Source organism: Pezoporus occidentalis, unplaced genomic scaffold, assembly GCF_034315485.1.
Source record: "Pezoporus occidentalis ecotype Australia unplaced genomic scaffold, CSIRO_AGI_Poc_V1 ctg65, whole genome shotgun sequence".
Classification (NCBI taxonomy): domain Eukaryota; kingdom Metazoa; phylum Chordata; class Aves; order Psittaciformes; family Psittacidae; genus Pezoporus; species Pezoporus occidentalis.
In genome coordinates, this window is record NW_026915998.1 from 3,274,879 (window position 1) to 3,296,644 (window position 21,766).

Below are 21,766 nucleotides of genomic sequence, written 5' to 3' on the forward strand. Positions count from 1 at the left end.
ACGTCATTTGTGGTTTGCAGTATTGTGTCAGCAATATGATCACATATAATATAATAAAATGACTGCTGCTTACAGAAATTTCCCTTCCAAATTTCTCAGGAAACCAGCAAGTAGTACTATAGCTTCTGCAGAAATACTGAGAATGATTGTAACAGTGTTCTGGAGCTTGATGGTGGAGGAGTGATGTCACCAATAAATAAAATAAATGAACTGTGGCGTCTTTTCAGCCTTCTAACTTGTGAAAGAAAAAGGTGGATGGAAATGATTCAGCTCAGCCTGTGTGTAGGTGGCTTTGCATTTGGTGTGCAAGCCGTATTTAAGCCTTTTTCAATCCAAACCAAGTGATCTTGAGTTGCTTAAAGCAATTATTAATTAATATTTTGTATTTAGGGATCTTATTGTGGCATTAGTGTGTTTTTTCTTTCCTTCCCTGTACAAAACCAAGTATATGAGTGTAAGGATACGTGGAGTCATCAAGCAACAGACATACGCTTTCCTGTGCTCTCTGCAGGGCTTGCAGGTTCAAACACAACCTGCCTGAATCATAAGAACTTTAATTGAGTAGATAAAGAGGTCCTCATAATTATAAACTGCAGTAGGTATAACAAGAGGCTAAATACATAGCTGTGGTTTTAATTAGCTGGTGCTTCAAATTAGTAATTGTGGTTTCACTCAGAAATCAGTGACTTTATACACTGTTAAAGCCTCATCACTGTGCAGTTCATTCCTCATTATATCTCTCGGTGTGAAGCTTTCAATACAACATCATGCTGAGCTAAAAAGGCAAAAGTTGTAGATATTTGGTTATCTTCCAAGTGCAGTGGAGCTCTATGGAGATTTAATTCATTCTTGCCAGAGATGGGAGAATTAAGTGTTCTTTGTTACATATGTAATACGTATGTTTGTATGTTTGCATTTGTACATGGAGGGTGCGCATGGATGTGTGCACATATGTCTGGAATCTGCTCATAAGGAATAATGTTAGTGCTTATGCTGAACCTGCTATTCAAATTGTCGTCTGGAATTTGGTAGCTAATTAGCTGACACAAAGCAGAGCCAAAAGCTTCATAACAAATCAAATCTGGGCTGAAAACACAGAAGTGTCCCTTTATGCTTGTCGCATGAGAGGTTGTCAGTGCAAGTTGAAGCGTGCATCTTTCCCTTTCCTCTTTCCATTTTTCTCCCTCCTTTAGGTTTTTAATTATATCTTTTCCCTCAGAGGAGCAGGAGGTAGTTTGCAAAGCCAAGAGACCAAAGTACTTCAGTGCTATTCAGGGGAGAAGTGAATGTGTCTCTCAGCTTGTCATTTAGGTCTGGCAGGTGCACAAAGTAAGCTGACGTACAGATAAGTGCCACTTGCCATTGCTATGCTGAGGTGCTAGATCCTTTTCTGTTTGTTTGTTTGTAAAACTATCTGATACTGGAATCAACTACCCTGAAGCCTGTTCCGGGAGCCTGCTACAAAAACACATTTTAAAACCCCCTTGACATTCACAATCCAACCGTACATAAATTTTAACAAGTACAGGGGACAGAATTAGGTGGTCTCAATCACACGAGGCTGAACTGAAGCGATGGGACGGATAGAGACAAGTGTGACACCGTTAAATGGATTTGAAGGTGTTGTGGTGCTTTCCTAACTTTGCATTTGCTATCTCTGCAAAGACACATTCATTGTGGGCACAGGTTTGTGTTTGTGTGCGTGTGGCGCATGTATTCTACAGACAGTTCATACAAATACATCAAAATGTGTTTTACTCTTCTGCATAGTGCTCTCTTAATTTGAAAAGAGAATTTTTGTCTGTTTTCACTTCAGCAGTGTACTGACGGTCCTCCTGCCCAATTTCACATATTATTATGATTGCAAATTTACATTTGGGTAAATTATTCAGTTGCTGTTTCTTTCTTTCAGAATTGTTCCCAGGAGTTGCATTGTTTCTGGTGTTTTGCTGCTCTTACTGATAGTAATGAACATGTAACTAAATAATGGGGAAAATAATGTGTCTTTTTTGTGTCTTTCTCCTCTTCAGTCACTATGAGCAAGACCGGAGTGCGCTTAAGCGGAAAGAATGGGAGAGAAGGAACCAGGAGGTCCAACAAGATGAAGATCTCTTTGCTTCAGGTTTTAACCTATTTGGGGAACCCTACAAGGTAAATTGCATTGTTGTGTTTTATGTTTTCAGAATACCTTTTACCTGAATGCATTTTACAAATACCAATAAAGCTTCTCTTCACCTGTAAGAAAAGAAAGTACCACATCTGCCGTGGTAGTTACACTTTTGAACACACTATTTATCCAGATCAGCACATGGCAGCAGAGCAAACTGAACGCTCTGCCCAGCGTTTCATGCTATCATTTGCAGGATCAGAGTTTTTGTTAGAGTACAGGTCAAGATTTCTTCCTGTAAACACACAGCAAACTCCTGTGGTAGAAATGCGTGCAGCTGATATGTCTACAATTGAGTTCATACTTACAAAGCTAGCACTTGGTCCTTTTATTTTTAAGAAGAAAATATACCTGAGTTGTTAAAACCAATGTCCTCTTATAGATAACGAGCTCGTAAGCTTTCTTGTGCAATCATAACCATCCACAGAAGTCTTTTGGGAGACTGTCTGAATCTTTGGGGAGCGTAACAAGGGTATGAAAGGGACTTATGACAAGACTTATTCTCTCGAAGGAGCTTTGCTGCCTGAGATTTTCATCACCAAGGGATGTCCCCCTTTATGATTTCTGCTGCTTTGATTTTCTGTAAGCCATTCCCTGAAGAATTCATCAGAATGTAAATTTCCATATCTCTTTCTCCTCCCAATCAGTGACATCCATTGAAAGGCCACCACTTCATCTTTCCATTTTACATTGTTAGCAGCTGTAGGGAGGATGAGGGCTCTTTGAAAATTGCCCGAAAAGGAGGAGGAAAGACTAGAATTATTATCAAATGGTGCCTAATAATTATAGACTGGGAGAGTGTGATAGATTACACTTGACTCCTAGCTGTACTTTGGTTCAGGCTGACTAAGGAGCGACAGGCCTCACGTCCTTAGGGTGAACTTGGAGCTGGAAAGCCCCTGGCTCACATGCAAGGGAGCGGAGGTGTCTTGAAAAGTATTTCAAAAGGTGGTTTCAAAACTCAGAAATGCAAGATAGCTGAAGTACCGAGCAAGATATCAGAGCTAAAGCAAAGACATCTATCTTGTCTGTGCTGTTGACTAGTAGCGAGCTACTTCACCCTATAAATATTGCCATCAGCATGGGCCCAGTTTGAACTCTCCCCGAATTGCAGCTGGACTGCACATCAGGTAACTCTCCCCTTTGAGCAGGGATGTCTCAGGGTTTGAGATCCTGTACTTGAGACTATGAGATCCTTCCTTACCCAAGGCAAAGAGATACCTTACCTGCTAAAGCTCCTTGGTAAGTGATTGATAGCATGCTGAATTAATAATATGAAGTGTTACTAATCTGTGTAGTTAGTGTAAATATTTATGGTTAATTCCATTAGACATGAACTGTTGACCAAGTTTGGGACTAAGTTTGGAACCAGCCACCCCTAGGCTCCAAAAGGAGTTTAGAAAGCAAGGGGGTCCACTTTGAACCTCATGTAGGGTCCTCCATGCTCTTTGCATCTCTAGTCTCTGTGTGAATCATTTTAAGTCATTTTCCTTAGTATGTTTCTTCCATGTAGTAATCAATATGGTAAACCTTGCTTTCGAACCTTGCTTCAAACTTACTGAACCTTGGCAAACCTCTGTTAAATTGTGTTAAATTCCATCAAACTTATTGAACTCTCTCAAATTATTATTTTACCTCAATAAAACATATTGCTGCTTCTCTCTTTTGAGTGAGGTGCATTTCACTCACCCATGACAGACTTATTCAGACAAATAAGGACTCTGCACTAGGACAGTTTGATTGTGGCTTCTTTTTGGTTTATTTTTATAGAAATCCAATCAATACACTATTTCTGCACTGGACCACATTTTAGCACCTTTGTGGGAATAATAACTTACTCTGAACTGATTTTGTTGAAATTTCCTGCAGGTCATGCAAACATTGTTGTTCATTTTAAGTGGTCAGTGTAAATCACTGCAAAATTTTGTGTCAGGAACTAAAACCACCACACCGCTGTTCCCACCCCCAATATGAATGGTAATACCTGATTTTGCATCTGTTAGTGTGTATGTGTTTGCACCAAGAATACACAGAGCACACATTTTGTCAAAAATAGAACAACTGAAAACAAAACAAAAAAAGACCATCCTGGTGATTTTCCTGAGCAGATTGGGTTTTTAAATTGCTTTTCACCTGCTTGGCAGAGAAGTTTGTCAAATCTGTGGGATTGAGCAAAACATAATGTATTACTATCTTAAAAAAGCATTGTAATTATAAATTGCGAAAGATAAAAATTAGGAGGAAGTTGCATGTAAGCCAGTTACATCTGTCTTAAATATGCAAAACAAAGAGAACTAAAGACTGAATAGGGAAGCTGGGGCTTGCCTACATTTTATACTGGGGGGGGGGGGGGAAGGACCAAGTGATAGATTGTTATTTCCTTGGTATCCTAAGATGGTTAGGGTTGGAAAGGACCTCAAGTTCATCTAGTTCCAATCCCCCTAGTGGGATGCCTCACACTAGACCATGTCACCCAAGCCTCTGTCCAACCTGGCCTTTGAACACTACCAGGGGTGAGCATTGCTAAGAACAAGACACAGCACAGATTCCTAGGAACTAGTGAAAACTGAATCTAACTCCTAGTGGATAATGTAGTGATTTGTGTTCTTAGGCAAGTGCAAAATTAAATTCTTGGGGTTCTGTCCATGTTAATTCTAAAATAAAATGAAGAGGCCATGAGGTGAGATGTGCTGCACGTTCAGTTTGAATTCGTCTTCCATTTTGAGACAAACAGATGTTTCTGTGTGGATGGGGCTCAAGGCCTGGCACACACAGCAAGCTGACAAGGTATCCCATCTTGTCTCTTTTGGGTGCTCTCAGTGGGAACAGGAGGAGATTAAGCACTGCCTAGCAGTCAACTGTTGTGGCCTGTGGTGAGCACAAGGTTCACATCCTCAGAGGGGCTAGCTCAAGGGATGTGAAGGAAGATGTGGACTACAGCAACAAAGGAAAGGTTGGGAATATCAGGTGTCAGAAAATATCTCTTTTCCTTTCTTTTATTCCCAGACCTAGTGTCCTTCCTTGTTTATCATTCCTTCCTCAGTGTGTTTCCACAGAAACCCAGAAAGGACTATTAGAGTAGGGAATACCACAACTGCTGTTTTGATGTTTTAAAGGCTGAACAGCTAGCAGCTGTGTAAGATTGCTCTGAGGTTGGGGGTATTAAAACCTGTCCGTTTTCGCATGGAGTTTACTGCCATTTTGTATCATGAGATGTGTGGAGTATCCGCCTCCATCTGTCATCTCTTTGCTCTAGCTGTTGCAACATCTTCCTTTCTATCCCTCTGTCAAATAAAACTTGGGTGATCATTATGGTTTTGGACAAGTGCGTGTTCCTATGTCTATTCCTTGTAGTATATGAATGTGTACACATACATGAAAAGAGGTATCTGTGGGTGTATAAAATACATTGGTACATGCTTATTAAAAGATAAAAATGTTCTTTTCAAGCTCTGCTGTCTCATGTGGGGAAACAATGACAATGTTTTGACAACATGATGACATCCAGCATTATTTCAGGGAGGTCGGGCAGCGAGGTCTGTGTTGCCCTTTAGTGCAAGTGGGTTGCAGGTCTTGCCCTCGAACTCTGGTGCAACCTGCTAATGCTTGATTTTGCAGTAGTGATCAGACAGTGACAACAGACATTTGAAAAAGCAATGTCAAAGTTTTCCTGAGACAAGCTGCAATTTTAGCACTGAGTTGTTGATACTGTTTAATGTTTTGAATTAGTAAAGGCTTTCAGAGATGAGTGTTTAGAGAAAGCAGTAGGAGTATTTTTTGTTGCCTTTAAAAGGAATCGCCTCAGAAGAGGTCAGCTTGAGAAAGAGAACACAATGGGAAGCATTTCCATTGGGGAGCCTTTTATGCATGTTAAATCATTTATCTTTTTCAGGTAAAGCCCCTCAAAAAAAACAAATAAATCTCAGGCTTCTAACCCACAGAGGTTAGTTTAACTATGAGGCATGAGAAAGTGAATGAGTTATGAAACCTCAAGCTTCATGCAAATTTTCACAAAACCCTCGTAAATTGGACCTACAAGTTTAAATGCCTTAATTCTTTTCTTTGTTAACCTAGAATGCAATAATAGCTAGCTAGCAAATTGGTCTTCCAATAGGATTGTATTACAGATACTTGTAGAAAGCAATAGAACCAGAGGTAGGAAGGTGTACATTTCCTGAATTAACAAGAGCCTAGAATGATGGGGAAGGCTCCTATGCATGAGTCACAAACCAGGCATATAATTTATACCTTGGAATTCTCAGAAAATGCTTCATTTCCTTAATGGTGGCAAAATTGTGATTTAACGTGCTGTTCAGAAAGCAAGATGTGCGGAGTTATCCTTTAAGAAATAAGTCAATTATCCAGAATATGAAGGTAGAAATTGTCCCAGATCTGGAAGTAAAAAAGAGCAACCACAAATTATGACTGAATGTTGTGTTTATCTTGCTGGTATCCCAACTTGTCAAGAATACTCTGCTTCTCACCAGAACCCTGAATATGTTGAGTAAATAAAATAAAAACATTAATGTTGTGCTTTATAGCTTAAATGCAGGTAGTACACTGCACTACACACCCAGTCTTGTTCAGGTGGCAATACAAAACTCCAGTCTTATTTGTGCGTGTTCTAGTTTTATTTAAGCGTAAGTCAAATAACTGTTTGCATTCACTATGTGTTTTTTGCTTTGCAGTCTAGTCCAAAGGCCATTGAAGAGAGCAATAATCCTTCCATTGACTTCAATAACTATTGGATATGAGCTTTAGTGCACTTAATATGCTAAGGATGTGTAAATTAATTTAATCTCTGTGCTTTTCTGGAAATTTATTTTTTATTAATGCTCCCAGTAAATGATTACAAATAATAATGCTTTATATTTGTACAGTGGCTTTTGTCTGCAGAATGTTCGCATTCTGCAGAAAACAGTTAGTGTCAAGCAAAATTGTATTTATCATTGTGACATGTAAAAGAAAATAGGCAGAATCAGATACCTCCAACACAGAAATGATTGAAAAGCTCTACATGCAAATTAAAATATTGATTCTTTCTGTGAGGATCTAGACAAGAGCCATTTAATATGCTGTGATGTTGAAGTGTTCTAGTGATGATATGTTGGCAGTACTTTCTTTTTTTCCTTTTAATAAAAAAAACCAAACTTTTGCTTTCTGGAAAATAAGCTAAACGCACCCTGGAAGTGTAGCTGAAGCAGAGGTGAAGGCTGGTGGTCAGGCTTTTTTTGATACTCATCTGTTTCCCCTGTGCTACTCCATAAGGAGTTAAAGTGTTTGGAGAAGGAGGAACAGAACAAGTATGTAAGTGTTTAGACTTAGCATCATAATTCCTGCTGGGCCCTTAAGCACAATGGAATCTCCTTGTTTTAAATTTGGGGGTTGAACAGAGAGAGCCTGGTTTTGGCTGCTGCCCAAACAGCTCATTGTGCAACCCAGTTGAAGGAGAGGGCTCATATACAAAGAGCTTATTCTTAGCTTAGCTAGAATATAATTTTTGCCACTAAAATGACCAACCTAGGGACTTACTTAGTGAATAAAAAAGTTGTGGTTCTCCACGACTGGGATTATTAACTGTGTCAGTTAGGAGCACTGGCAAAACGTATACAGATGAGAACAACACTGAACAGTTGATTTTTAAATCACTGCCTCAGTGCAATGGTAATGTATATTACAATCCCTGAGAATGAGCAAAAGGAAATTTGCATTATTATCTTCTTTTTAAAACATTTTTTTATGGCCTGTGCAGTACTAAGGAAAAAAAAAATCTTTCTGCAATATTCTTCTCATCTCCTGACTAGTTCATCAGTGGGTAATATAAGCAGATATTTCAGGAGAAATCCATTCATGGATTTTTTTCATCGCTCAAACTTCTGCTTAATACTTGAGGAAAATGGGATCAGTGGCACCTAGGATCCCTCATCGAGGAATGAAGTGTGACACTCTAACCAAGCACAAGCTCATAGTGCTGCCTTTCCCCATCTTTATGGCCTGGTGTTAGGGCGTCTTTGAACTGTGGCACTGCTGTATAGAGTGAAAAAAAACCCAAACATAAGTGAAAGCATAGCTGGTTGTATCCTGTGGTATCTTACATACACTACAACTTTGTCATTTAATTCCAGAGTGTAGAAGTTAACCGTCTGCTTGAACAGGAACTATAGTTTTGCTTTGGTTTTATCCTTTGAGTCTTATAAAGTAATAAGCGTGGGGAATAAGTTGTTTTGGTTCTCTGCTGGTCATTTCAGTGGAACATAAAGGTCAGTAAGAAGGCTGGTACTTTGTGTCTCTGTGGGGTGAGTTAGAACAGGAAGAGAAAGGAAATTAGCTGCATGTTAATTATAGCTTCAAGCTTATTTGTCCAGCTTTTCACAAGTGAAAGAGGAAAAAAAAAAACACCCCCCCCAAAAAAAAGAAAAAAAACCACTTGATGCTTCAAAGGTCTAATAGCAGTGAAACGCAGATGAGTCAGTGTTTACTTATTACTGGAATTCAGAGAAAAGTGGGACTCACAAATACAACCAGCCTGCAGACAACGGAAGAATCCTAGTACTTAAGAATGTAGCAATCGTATCTATTTATGTTCTGTAAGAAAATATTTTTGAATGGTCTTTTACTTGAAGTTACTGTAGTATTTGAGTGGGAAGAAGCGTTTTCTAGGTTGAGATGCTGGATACCTCAGGTCAACCTGAACCCTCTAATGAAAAGTAATTGGAGTTACACTGAAGTGAAGAGATCATGTGTTTATTGCAGACTAGCCAGGTTCTATTTCTGGACTGTGGGTCAAGGGGTTGATAGAGCAATAACATACTTAAATAAACTGTGTGATTGCAATTCAAATGCTTAGTAGCCAGTAATTGCGCATGCATGTTTTGCACGGTATGAAATGTACAAGCCCAACATCTCTGACATAAAACCAGCTTATTTTGCTCCTAACATCCGTAACTGATGCAATTTAGACACTTCTCTGAGAGCATATTTAAGAAAATGGGAAGCAGTATACAAGTGTTACTCATGCAAGCCTGTTTCAAGAGATTCTTTCAACACAGTTATTGATAGGTTTTTCTTACATAACATATGCAAAATGTAATTGAAATTAAATTAAATGTCAGCGTGACACCATTAAAGAGCTAACATTTGCTGTCTTCTAAGGCAACTATTCTGAGCAGCAAATTGTAATCAGGAATGTACTCACTCTTTTGCTTCATTTATTTTCTTGATATTTTAGACAAATAAAGGTGATGCCCTTGCAAACCGTGTCCAGAACACACTGGGAAATTATGATGAGATGAAGGACCTGTTAACCAACCATTCCAACCAGAGCCACCTTGTAGGAATCCCAAAGAATTCTGTCCCACAGACACCCATTGACAAAAATGAACAGAACTTTTTCCCAGAACCAAGGAACAGGATGATCCCATCTCATCAGATCAGTGGCCACTCATCGACATCAATGCCTCCACCTTCTTCCTTGTCATCTAATTCTACTTTGCTACACAGTCACCAGAGCAGCAGAAAGTCGAGGACAGACTGGTCACGTAGTGGTCACAACTCTAGTGGGGCCCAGCCAAGCCAATCCAGTAGTCAGCAGAGTCGGACAAAGCATAGCTCCTCTCATGACCAGGCCCAGGGCAGGTATGAAGACCTCTATAATTGTCAGAGTGAGCAGCATAAAAGCGGAGGAACTGAGGAAGCAAATTCTGTGGCAGCATCTTCACATTCGAGGAGGCACACTCATTCCAAGTCAGCACCTGGAGAACATACTTACAAAGAAAACAGTCATTCGAAGTCGCCTGCAGAGCTTGAATTTGTAGGTCATGGTCCTGGATCTCCACTTCCTTCCACTTCGTTGTTATCTGCAAACAACAGTCTTTCGTCTCAGAATTTCCCACCAGGACTTCACTGCAAGAACAGCATGGTCCAGCAAAAGCCTACAGCCTATGTCAGGCCTATGGACGGTCAGGACCAGGTACCCAATGACTCACCTGAACTGAAACCTCCGATAGAAATTGAGAGTGGATATGGAAATCAGTCCTTTGGAACACTGCTGGAAGGAAAAGTGAACGCACCTAATTCAAAGAACAAAGTACCAAAGCTCACCATTCCTCCTGTTAATGAAGTAAGTGGTTTAAAATATCTTCTCTCTAGTACTGCTTATTTCATGCACTGGATATGTTTCACTAGAAATATGCAGGTCCATTTCCTGTAATTACAGTCTAAACCATTCTTTTTTTTCTAGAATGTGCATGACTACTGTTGGCAAAGTTTGTTTGTGATAGTCCAAGTAGCAATATTTAATGAAGTTTTAAAAGCAGTTTGGAATACTAACACTGCTCTTTTCTGATGAATATTAAAAGGTGAGATCTGTTTTGGTGTAATATATTTATACCAGCTTGAATTTTGGACAGAGAACTCTAATATCTCAGTTCATCTGCAGTTTTCAATCTTGCATTTCCAGCTACAAGCTAGTTTGATAGAAAGATTGCTGTGCTGAGCTCTAAGGAAAAGTGGCAGTGTTCAAATTTAGTGGTACTAAATAGTTCTACCAGCAAGGAGTTTATTTACAGAGTTTGCTAAATTCTCATTGCTTTTAATGGAATTAATGTGCCTCTAGTTCTGAGTAATGCTTATGAAAATGTGTCCCATTAAAGCTTTTATGCATTCAGAAGAGCTCTTAATTTTGGGATTCTGTCCCAGCCTCTGCTACCAACAGTTTAAGCTGTTGAATTTTGTATTGCTGGTCAATACAGTAGTCCTGTGAGGAACATTTTAGTTGGTTCATGTTCATGTCCATTCCAAGCACAGATGTCTAGTATGGATACCAACTGACCTATTTACACTCTGTATACTTTTTCTCTTATTCTGATTTTTTCTAAAGCAGTAACCTTTGCAAGATAGGTTTATAACATACATATGAGTAGAACTGCAATATGGGGTTTTCATAGCTTTCTGTTTCCCCCCAGATATTTCCCTCCTTGGTAATATTTTTATACCAGGAAAGAGGAGCAATGCATTCTTAAGCCACTTTATTGCAAAAGGTCAGCTTTTTCTATTGGAATAATTGTTTCAAGCCAATAATTTGTTTGACTATTTAAAAACTTGATGTTATTTATTAACATTCCAGGCAGCAACAAAGACTGATGTGTTTTGCAGTAGAGCTTGGAATAATTTTCTGGGAACTGCATCTGAAAACAGTAAAAGGCCTATTTATATCAAGTGGAAGCTGAGGGTTGCTTGCAGATGGTGTTTTATTAGAAACTGTATTTGTTAATAAACGTAGCTTTGTACAAGATTACTTTACAGATGTTTCTGTTTATTTTTACCTTAGGTTAAAAATCTGCTGATGTAGATGGCTTCATAGTCTGTTGCGATTTGTCGCTAGCATTGTTTGGCAAGTAAATAATTGCATGCAAAGGAAATAATGATGTTGTAAAAGCAAATACATTTTTTCGCTCTTGCCATCTATTAGCACTGTGAGTCAATAGAGGGACTTTAAAGTGCAGCATCAATAAGAAGTATTTTTGGAAATGGAACATACCTTTTGCAACTTGTATCAACTATTAAGAACTATTTTTTCCTTTAATTTTTAGAGTGAATGAAATCCTGGCACCGTTGAAATCAATTCACTTGTTAGCAATGGTTTTTTGGGTACAGGACTTCGCCCACAGTCTTTTTGCATAACTCTAAGAAACTCTGATGTGAACTGTTGTTTTTGGAAAGATTCCTAGTCGCACAGATGGAAAAATTGCATTAGGAACTTGTTGCTATAGCTGCTTTAGTTTATAGCGTGTACAGTAAAAAAGGTATATAATTAATTCATTTTTGTTCAGATAAATGGTAAACTCTAGGCACTTTAGAAATGAATGCAGATAATAATCTTAAAGCAGTCTGCATTTTGTGAGTGAACAATAATTTGAAGGGGGAAAGAAAACCCAAAGCTGTGTTAAGGTGATGAATAACTTTTCTTCCCAATACGGACCATCTGACAATAGCCAGACTGATGGATCTCTTACAGGCAAATCTCCTCCTGAGTTTGGAGGGTTGGATTTTTTTTTTTCACCTGTGTCAGGACTGTGAACTTTGACCCTATGTGTTTTTCCACAGATGTGTATCCTGAATTTGATTTACCCTGTGTTCAGCAATAAAACTCCTTCCAATCCAACATTATAGATAACTGGTTTAGTTTAAGCTTAATCAGAACTGACAGTGCACACCTGTGAAACCCATAACATTTTCAGAATGACTGCAGTGAGTGGCTCTGTTGTAATCTTTATACAATTAATGTGGAGGCTTATGATCCTTTGGTGGTGCTTATCAATTTATGAACCTTCCCTAGCCACATCGAGCCGTAGTGATCTGCTTGAAACAATTTTGCTCCTGCTCCCTGGGTTTCCATCCTAACACTGTTCCAGGTGATGGTGGTGAACTTCAAACTAGCAGTAGGAAAGTTAGTTCTGGGGGCACTCCTCCATAATTTGTTCTGTAAGTCTCCTTTGTCCTTGTGTTGCTGACTGTGTGTATAGAGACGTGTATAGAGTGTATGTATAGAGATTTGCACACTAAATGTTTTTGTCTTAGAATTTTATATGCTCTTAAGATGAAGAGTTCTGTGAAGAAATAAAATTCCTAAGTAATGATCCTGCAATAATGGCACCTATTAGGATGGGCAAAGTTGAAAAAGACAGGTTTCGCTATCTTAAGGAGAAGGAGGGGAATAAGTAGCCAAATATTTGAGCAAGCAGATTTAAAAGATGATTTCAGGCTGATGCGGAAATATGGTCTCATTTATCATGGCTTAATGGAAGAGGATGTTGAGTGCCCTGGAAGCATTTTGGCACGTGTCAGGAAGTGATCAATTTTATAACATAATTTGTGTCACTTGAGGTGTTGCTGTAAGAATCTTTGCTCGCTCCCTGGGCCCAATTCTGCCCTCAGAGATGCCCATCCATCTTTCGGCTCCTCTGGAACAGACAACATTGTTAATGCCTTGCTGCTGGCATGTTTCTACTGTGCAATGGATTGTGGTTTAGTGATTTCTGAGTTTGTAGAGATTCATGGCAAGTTCACACAGACTTACCAGGCTGGGTCCGGACGTGTTAGCAGCATTTTTGCACCCATGGATTCATTCTTGCCTCTGAGTGGATGCTGTTGTGTGATTTCCAGATCTTGACTCACCCCCACGGAGCTGGTTCAGACCTGGCTGCACCATGTGTGGCCATTTCTGGTAGAGAAATGGGGACAGCAGAGTCTCTAAACTTTCATTTGTGACCTATAAGAATTTCTTTATGATTTTGTGATCCTCATGATTTCTTTTACCCTTCTCCTTTGTTTTACTTATCAGAAGTCTTTTCTAAGAGTAAAGGCAAACAATTTAATGGTTTGGTGCCTTGAGCAAAACCCAGTGTAACCACTAGCACCCAGGCTTGGCTGCCTCAGTCAGAAATTGTGAAGTAGACCTTTCAGAACTGGAAAGCCATAAGGCCATTGTGTGACTTCAGGGGGATATGCAGAAATGCGCCAGATATCATGACACAGAATTAATAAGAACAGCCCTGGAGCTAGAACTGATAGAAAAATTGATAGAAAGCCTCCAGCTGTAAACATTATTTCCTGTTCCTTTCTTATTAACTCTCATCTCTTTAGCCTGTATTTACATATGCACTTTTATATATATATAAAATTTTTGAGCTTACATTTAATGTTTGGAAAATTGTGGTAAGCCTGGGACATTGCAAAGATCTTTTGTGTTGTGTAGAATGCCACCTACTTAAATTGTATGATGGCAGGTGATTGTTACCACTCAAAGAGAACTGCTTAGTTAAATCCTGTGCATTTCTTCAGAAAAGTGGAGGTTAGAGACCACAATAACAGCTGATCTTCTCTCTGCTGCATTAAAATCCAGGATCTTGATACATGTATGTGTATTTAAACCTCTAGGAATCAGATGCTTACAAATTATTTCAAATCAACTAACTCAACAGGAGATAGCTGAAAGAAAGCCTGTACTTTTCAGATCGGGCTTGAGCACAAATCACTGAGAGTACTGAATAAAGCAGAGCATTTTAAAGTCTGCAGGATCATCAGAAGATGCGTTCCTGGAAAGACTTATGCACGGTTATCCAGAACAGTGCATGGATTTCTGTTACATGTTTAGGGGTGGGGAATAAAGGGCAATTAAGGTAATGCTTGATTCTCAAGGCAGAGTTTTTAAATCTCACTGCACAATTGGCCTCACGTTCCTACAAAGTAGCAAATGCTCATGCACCAAATTTTCCCAAAAATACAAAGCTAGGAACAAATCCAAAAGGCCTACAACATCTATGTCACCACCCACTTAAGTAATAAAAAACGAAGAACTTCTATTTTCACTTTACTTCTAGGAAAATATTTTGACGGGTTCAGTATTCTGTGAAGTGATAAGCTTCTGTTACATGTTTCAAATCATTCTATTATCACCACATGTATTGATTAGCTTAGTACTTTCTGAGCTAGCTATAAAAAAGGCTGCTCTCTTTCTGCATTAAAGAGCAAAAAAAAAAAATTGACAGGTAGATAACCATATTGACTGAGCCTAAACAGTAAATGCAAGAGGCTTATGTATGACTTATAAAACCCTATAGGAACCAAAGCGAATTTAGTAGCTTTTTTTTTCCCAATTAAATAGAAAGTAGATGTCTTTAATTAACCACCCCCCCACACCTTTTTTGATATATGTGCTACTTTAGTTGCCAGCTATAGTACATTACCATAGTTGTGGGTAAATCACTTTTTTCAGATGCAGATCTATAGCTGTCTCCCAGACTGAGCTCTGAAGAAGAATGGACTGAATCCTGCATTAAGCTGAAATCCCTTTGCTTGGTTCGTATTTCAAAAGTCTGAGGCCAAAAAACAAACCCAAAGAGCAGTATTTCTTACAGTATTACAGGTTACAGCCATATGTTTTTCATTTGTAAATACTGTGAGAAGTAATGTTCTTGTGATACTTCTAAATGAAGACCATATGACACCACTCGACTGAAGACCTCTTATTGTGGCCTTTTAAAGACTACTGTCCGGTTGCTTGGACAGTTGCTAGCAAAGCTATTTTGCAGGGATGGCAAGAGGACAGCTTGCCTATTCTAAATCAAACATAAATAAGCGTATTTAGGCTTGATTTTGAATTACTATGACCAATGGGAACTTTGCATTTCACATCAGACTGCAGAACAGTGCACTTAAGTGACTTGAATAGGTGTGCTTAAAAGAACTGACCACATATACTTGGGTTGGGGAAGGAAGGCCTAGATAGCTTCTTTCTCGTTGTGCATTTGTTAGTAGTTTTATGGTTTTGTTTTTTTAAGCTACTTCTAACCTTTTCTTGTTGGGAGGAAGAAAAAAATAATCTCAATGAACCTCTATTTGAACCTGTATATTCTCAGAATTCCTCTATTTGTGAAGAGTCAGTCTCAGTGTGCGTTGAAAAGTCTTTGTTTCATTTTGTTTAAAGAAAACCCACAACACTTTTTGAAAGCTCCCAGTGCCAGAGGAGCTGCTTGTAAGTGGCTTGTTATTGGTCCAAGTTAAGTGTAAGAAATGCTGTTATTCCAATGGTGTCATAGGAAATGTCACAAAGTAAAATGACCTCAAAGGCTTTGGGGAGAGGAGGAGGAGAATTTGTTTTGGTAGAGCAAAGATACGGAGGTATCATTTAACATCTGAAGGGGAGTCTGTAGGGTGTATTCATAACTCTGCCAGTAGATTTTGTGTGTGACTGTAGGACACTCACTTTGGTACTTATAGCCAGTATAATTTGTAGAGGTTTTTTAATCAAGAAGGAGGCAGAAATCTTTATCAATCTCTGTTTCCCATTTGAGTAGTCCTCAGTGCCATGGAGCATATGACTAGGACAGGGGGTTATAATATTTATTTTGCACCCTTAGAGGAAAATTTTTTTAGATATATAATGGAAAAGCACTATCATGGCTGCTTTTCTATAGCTGAAACGACATCTTTTCTGTTTCCTCCTATTAATTTAACAAAAACATCACAGGCCATATGAAAACAGTGTTAAGTGTTGTGGTATCTTCACATTGACTGGTAATGTACTTTTTGAATAATGTTTTTTAGTTGGTAATTTTTCAGCATCTTGCTTCCATCCATCTGGCATACAAATGCATAAGGAAGGATGCTCTTGGATATTGATAGTCTACTTAGTTGTCAGTTAACAAGGATGTTCTCCTAGGAGCAGTCTGGCAGGTGTAACCAAGTTGGAGCCTTTGCGCCCTTCGTTAATACTTTTCTGGAAGATGACCTGCTTTAATAAATATATTCTCTATGAATTGTAAAACAAAGAATGCTCATGTAAGAAAAGATGAGAAAATACCATTTGCGGGTATTTGAATTTTTTATGATGTGTGTTTTCACTCTGGGAAGAGCCTGCATGCTTCTTACTGAGAATAGGATTGGCAGGTATCAGCATTTGGCCTTCTTTGCTGGAATGAATGGCCATTTGTAAACTTTCCCATCAGCTATGTTAAATACTACTTTACTTGATGCAAACCTTCAAAGCAACACATGGCTAGTTTGAAAGAACCTACCTACAGCTCTTTCCTGTCATAACTTTTGGGTACTTTTCTACAAATTATTCTTTCTTTTCTCTGTAGATAGCAGAGGAATTAAGTTTTAAATAGTCTGAGAACATATAAGTCACTTTTTTTTCAAGTACAGGCAAGACTCTAATGCACACACTTCTACATGGGCAGTGGCAGCTTCTGTGATTCATGGCTGGGACTGAACCTGAGGCTTCTCAGGACAGCCTCTGGTTCTTCAACAGGAGTGGGGACTCTTGCTGTAGCTGTAATTGACTTTCTCCCAGGATCACTCATTTAGTGAACATTATGAAATTACACCCAACACATGCCTCTTAAGTGTATAAAAAGGGGCATAAAGAAAATACTTGACAATCAGAGGGTGTAAGTGTAGACTCAGAGAAGTTCTAATCCTGATTCCAATGGTGGCCAAGTAGAATATTAGACTTTTCTTTATCTGGTAGGTGTAGATCACTAAGAAACAACTGGAATGCTCTCTCAGGAATCCGGGCGGCTGAATGGTGCAGAAAGTGTGATTAGGTATCATAGAGGTAACAGGAAGTGAAACACAAACCACTGTTCTGAATGCTGTTAGCAATTGAGACTGAAATACAGCTAGTGAAAGGTAAAGGAGGAGGGATAGTGCCATATATTGTTAAGCTGATGCAAGATTTACAAAGAATATTGCAACAAGTAAGATAAAGCCTAGGGAAAGAATAGGAAGAAAAAATCACTTATGCAACAGAGGTGTGGTGGTCATGAAGGAGATGTAGGTGTGATCTGAACATGCAGTGAACCTTTCCTTCAGCTTTCAGTAGGAACATGCTAACCATGAAGCAGAGAATGGACAATGGAAGTGAAAACAAGGAAACTGGACTCACTATAGGGGGAAGAAGAACTACAGTACCCAGGTATGGTTGGCTTTCTGCTGGGAATCTCAAGAGCAGAAGTGCTTAGCTGTTCCTAAACTCATCAGACTCCATCTTGTGAAAATCTGTATGCAATATACAAGCAATTAACCTGTGGTCCAGAAGGCAGCCTCCTCCTGCTCTGCGTTTTTCTGTTTTTACATGTGCAAGACACTAACTTGCATGCATACTTGTGGATATTCTGTGTGCTTAGTTCGTTGGCACTCAGAAAAAGACTCAGATTTTAAGCCATTACAGCAATACCGTGTGAATCATATTTATAACATACCTTCAAAGTGTGAAAATCAGAGGAGGGTCTTCTATGAGCATTTCCAGCTTCATGAGCAGAGCCACCCCACTATAAACTGGTAGTCTCCGATTCACGTATGGAAAAACATTTGGGAGCTGCAAGTGAAAACATCATATGGGAATACTTTAATAAAAAAAAGAGTGAAAGAAAGTTGAACATACAACTTGGCAACTCGCCATGAACTGCAGCTATAGGTTAAAGTTATTTAGTTGGCAGGCGATTGCTAGTGTATTAGCAATGCTAGAAAAAAAAGATCTAATTTCTGTATTTTGGCTTGTGCAGTAAAGAAATTCCTCCCACATAAATATGTTCATTTCACCTTCTGGGAAGTAAAGAAAGGAAACCATAGCTGCAGTCTGTTATTTAATCTTCCTGAAATTAGCATTTGGTGCTCAGGAAGATTGAAAGATTTAATGCCAATGCCTTCCTCAAAAGAAAGAAATGACACACCACATATGTTTTAGCACTGGTTAGACTGTTAAATGGAATTAATCAAAATCCATGTTAAAATATTTCCATGTGTTAATTAGCAATGGTTTGGAACATTAAAATACATATTGGCTTGGGAATAAATTAATGAAGAAATATCAGATTGAGTTTGTGGGCTTTTAATTGCAACATAATATACTATGTGTTTTAGAAAGGTAAATGTATATATACTCCTATGAAATGCAATAGCAGTATGCACTTAAAACTGTGTAATAAAACAATCTAAACCAGGCTTTCATTATGGCAGAGGGAGTGATACCATTTCCCATTTTAAAAGAAACATTAAATCATCTAATAAGGTGAGAGAAAAACAGTTTTAAAATGCTGAGAGTTTCATCTCAGGCCAAAGGAAGTTTTAAAATTTCTCCTTTGAAAATCATGATGATGTAGCAAGTACCAACACCAGGTCTCCCATTGTGAGTAGAAGAATCACTTTTGCCTTTCTCTTCCTGCTGGGTCACTGCAGACTTTTTTTCCCAGTCTCTCATGCTGAGACTTGAGAGCAGCATAAATTTATTTAAGTACGTAAATGAGCAACTGGACTCTTAAATTAAAACACACAAGGGGAGGTAGAGATATCTGTGGTAGCATTGTAGATACCTAACTCGTAGCTGAGGATAGAGGCCACAGTTGGCCCACAGAGTAGGAAGGACCTATTTCTTTTCCTAGGGAGGAATGACAAAAGAATATGTAGAAGCCACCTCCAAGAGGTTTCCTGAAGTTGCATCCCACGGTTGATCTCCCACATTCACATTAGTGGGGATGATTTTGTGTACATCCAGCACAGGGAGCTTAAGAAGAAGGTAGGTGTTGATTTTGACTTTTTCTGTGGTTGCTGTTCAAGTAGCCGTTTGTAATACAACACTGAGCATAGGAAAAAGGTTGAGGGAGTGGAGGGAGGAAGAGGCAACGTAAGTACAGGTTCAGTCACTTTCCAGGCTAATGAGCCTGTTTCTGCTTGGATTCGCAAAGATCGCTGAGAGGAGACAGTGATCATAGGTATAAGCCCCAATCCCCATTAATACTACCAATTAATGCTGCCAGTCTAAACATATTTCAGTTAATACATGCTGCTTTCCCTTGCATGCTTCCTCAGAATAATTACCCATTGTTATATCCCCCAGATGTGTAAACTTGTTGGGTTATATTTCACTGAGCCACAAGCTGTGACACTTAAATCCACAAGACAAGCTTGCAGTTACTTCTGCTGTTTGTAAATATCCAGGCGCCCATTTACATTTGCCAGTATTTTAAATATAAATATTGAGATAATTCTTTTTTAAATATTTTAAAACACTGACATGTACCCTTTGTAAACTTGGGAAACTGTAGAGATCCTCAGGTCACTTGTTGGGAGTCAGGAGTTGGATTTTATTACTTAGAGCTGATTCTAAATGAAGGCTTCATGTCCTCATCAGTAACCTGTCTGTGGGGTTTAATCCTTTTTAATGCCAAGAAACCCTAACTTCCATGTCCTCAGAACTAAAAACATTTCAAAAAATACATAATTTCTACTAGCACGTTGTAGTGACACTTGAATATGTTTGATTTTGAGCCCCTCTTTATATCCAGGAGTAGCTTTGAGAGGCAGCCTTCTTGTGAAGTAAAACTCCTCAGTATATTTTGCTTTGGGAAGAAGGAGAGATTGTAACAACATTTCTTCCAACCAACACGTGCAGTTAACACATTGACATGAAGTGTGGCACAAATTTAGCTAGGGAAATATTAAAAAGACTAATTTTTATTTGAAGCAATTATCCTAGCAACCACATCATTTGCTGTACAATAACCATGATCACAGAGGTCACTGTTTAACATGGTTTCATGGCGAGGAGTATGCACTGTGTTATGGACCACAAATGGTTTGCACATCCAAATTTGGAAGTGAAGGATATAGTGCTTTGCCAGTGTTTCTGAAAGCAAAACTTTACCATTAAAGTGTCCTAAGGTCTGTGGAGTCACAAAAAGCCACTGGGGTGATATGCGCTGTGTGTGCCAATGGGTGACATTTTTTCATTGTCACAGACTCGTTCTTCCACCACCAGATAAAAGATGACTCTGCAGAGTGGAATGGTGGCGGGGCTTTGCTCAGAAAGCTTCTGCATGCAAATACAAAGAAACACATTTAAATTTGTATTTAAAACTGCTGTTGCTTTTTCCCCTCCATGTTATGATAAACTGGCTCTTGCCAATTCCTTAAAACATAAAATACTTGATTTGCTGTACTCCACATAAACAGAATTAGCCCAGAGTTAGGAGCAGACCCTTCTCTAAGGACTGTGGAGGTGATTGTAAACTACAGCCAGGTTAGACCTGTCTTACCATTTGATATTGGTGTTGCTGTGCAAGTAACTCCACTAATTCCACATGAGGACTGAGGTTTCCTGATTTTGAATAGAAGCAGCAAAATTGGGCCATAAATGATCAATCTGAATAAAACTTATTTAGGACTGGCAGCAGGAGTAGGCTGTAGCAGGGATACACAGAATTATTGTTCTTCAGAGAAGAAAAATTAAAATTTGCAAATGCTGTTTTGGTAAACACTTTTTATTAAAATGTAACTGCACCTGCGTTTCATCAAGAAAATTGTTTGCTACAGTTTTTACTATACTTTGATATATTGAAGATATTTGATTTATTTCAATAATGTTTTTTTTTCTGCTTTTATGAGTGTGCTACATACTTTTAAGTCCCTACTCCCAGTATCAGATCTTGTGAGAAATGGCCTATTTACTTATAATTCTCATCCCACTTTTTCAGAAACAGCTATAATATGTATGTTATATAATAATATTATGATAATCATAATAAGACTTCAGATGAGAAACGAGATTTCAGTTGTTTAGCTAAATCAGGAATATATTAATGTTGACTTTGCTTGGTTTCAAGAGCCAGGTGCTAGAAAGAAAAGAGTGCATTTCTGTTAGCATTTCAGTTTATCTTAGGAGCACACTTTGGAAACAAATCTGATCTTGCCCAGTTGCTTTGTGGTTCACTGGGGAGTGGTCTCAGGGTAAGTCAACTGAGTTTCTTTAGGTTGAAAGGAAAACAAGAGATGCTCTGCAGGGATGCCCGTAACACGCTCCAGATGTTCTCTGGTGCTCAGGAGAAGTCAGACTAGTGCCATGCAGCCCTTTTTCTCGCCTCCTGTTCCCCAAGACACATACACACTGTGTTCACTGGCTGCTTGGCACCAACCCTTCCTCACAGATCAGCCCTTGTTGTGTTGTGCTTCTTACTAACATAGATAGAGCTTAATTCTCTGACACCAGCATAGGTGCCAGTGACCTGGGATAAGATTAACAGTCATAGTGTTTCAGAAAGG

General features: G+C 38.8%; 1 protein-coding gene across 7 annotated transcripts in view; it reads left to right on the forward strand.

Moving 5' to 3' along the window:
• AFF2 (ALF transcription elongation factor 2) overlaps window positions 1-21,766 on the forward strand; it is a 151,233-nt gene that overhangs the window by 116,000 nt on the left and 13,467 nt on the right. For 5 of the 7 annotated variants that reach the window (XM_062640400.1, XM_062640406.1, XM_062640402.1 and 2 more), the window contains exons 2-4: window positions 2,031-2,151; window positions 9,396-10,286; window positions 11,292-12,331. In XM_062640400.1, the coding sequence (XP_062496384.1) occupies window positions 2,031-2,151; window positions 9,396-10,286; window positions 11,292-11,438 (1,159 nt within the window). In that variant the 3' untranslated portion in view covers window positions 11,439-12,331. Of the gene's footprint in view, window positions 1-2,030; window positions 2,152-9,395; window positions 10,287-11,130; window positions 12,332-21,766 lie in introns of those variants that run through there. The other 2 variants (XM_062640404.1, XM_062640401.1) reach the window with 2 other exon arrangements.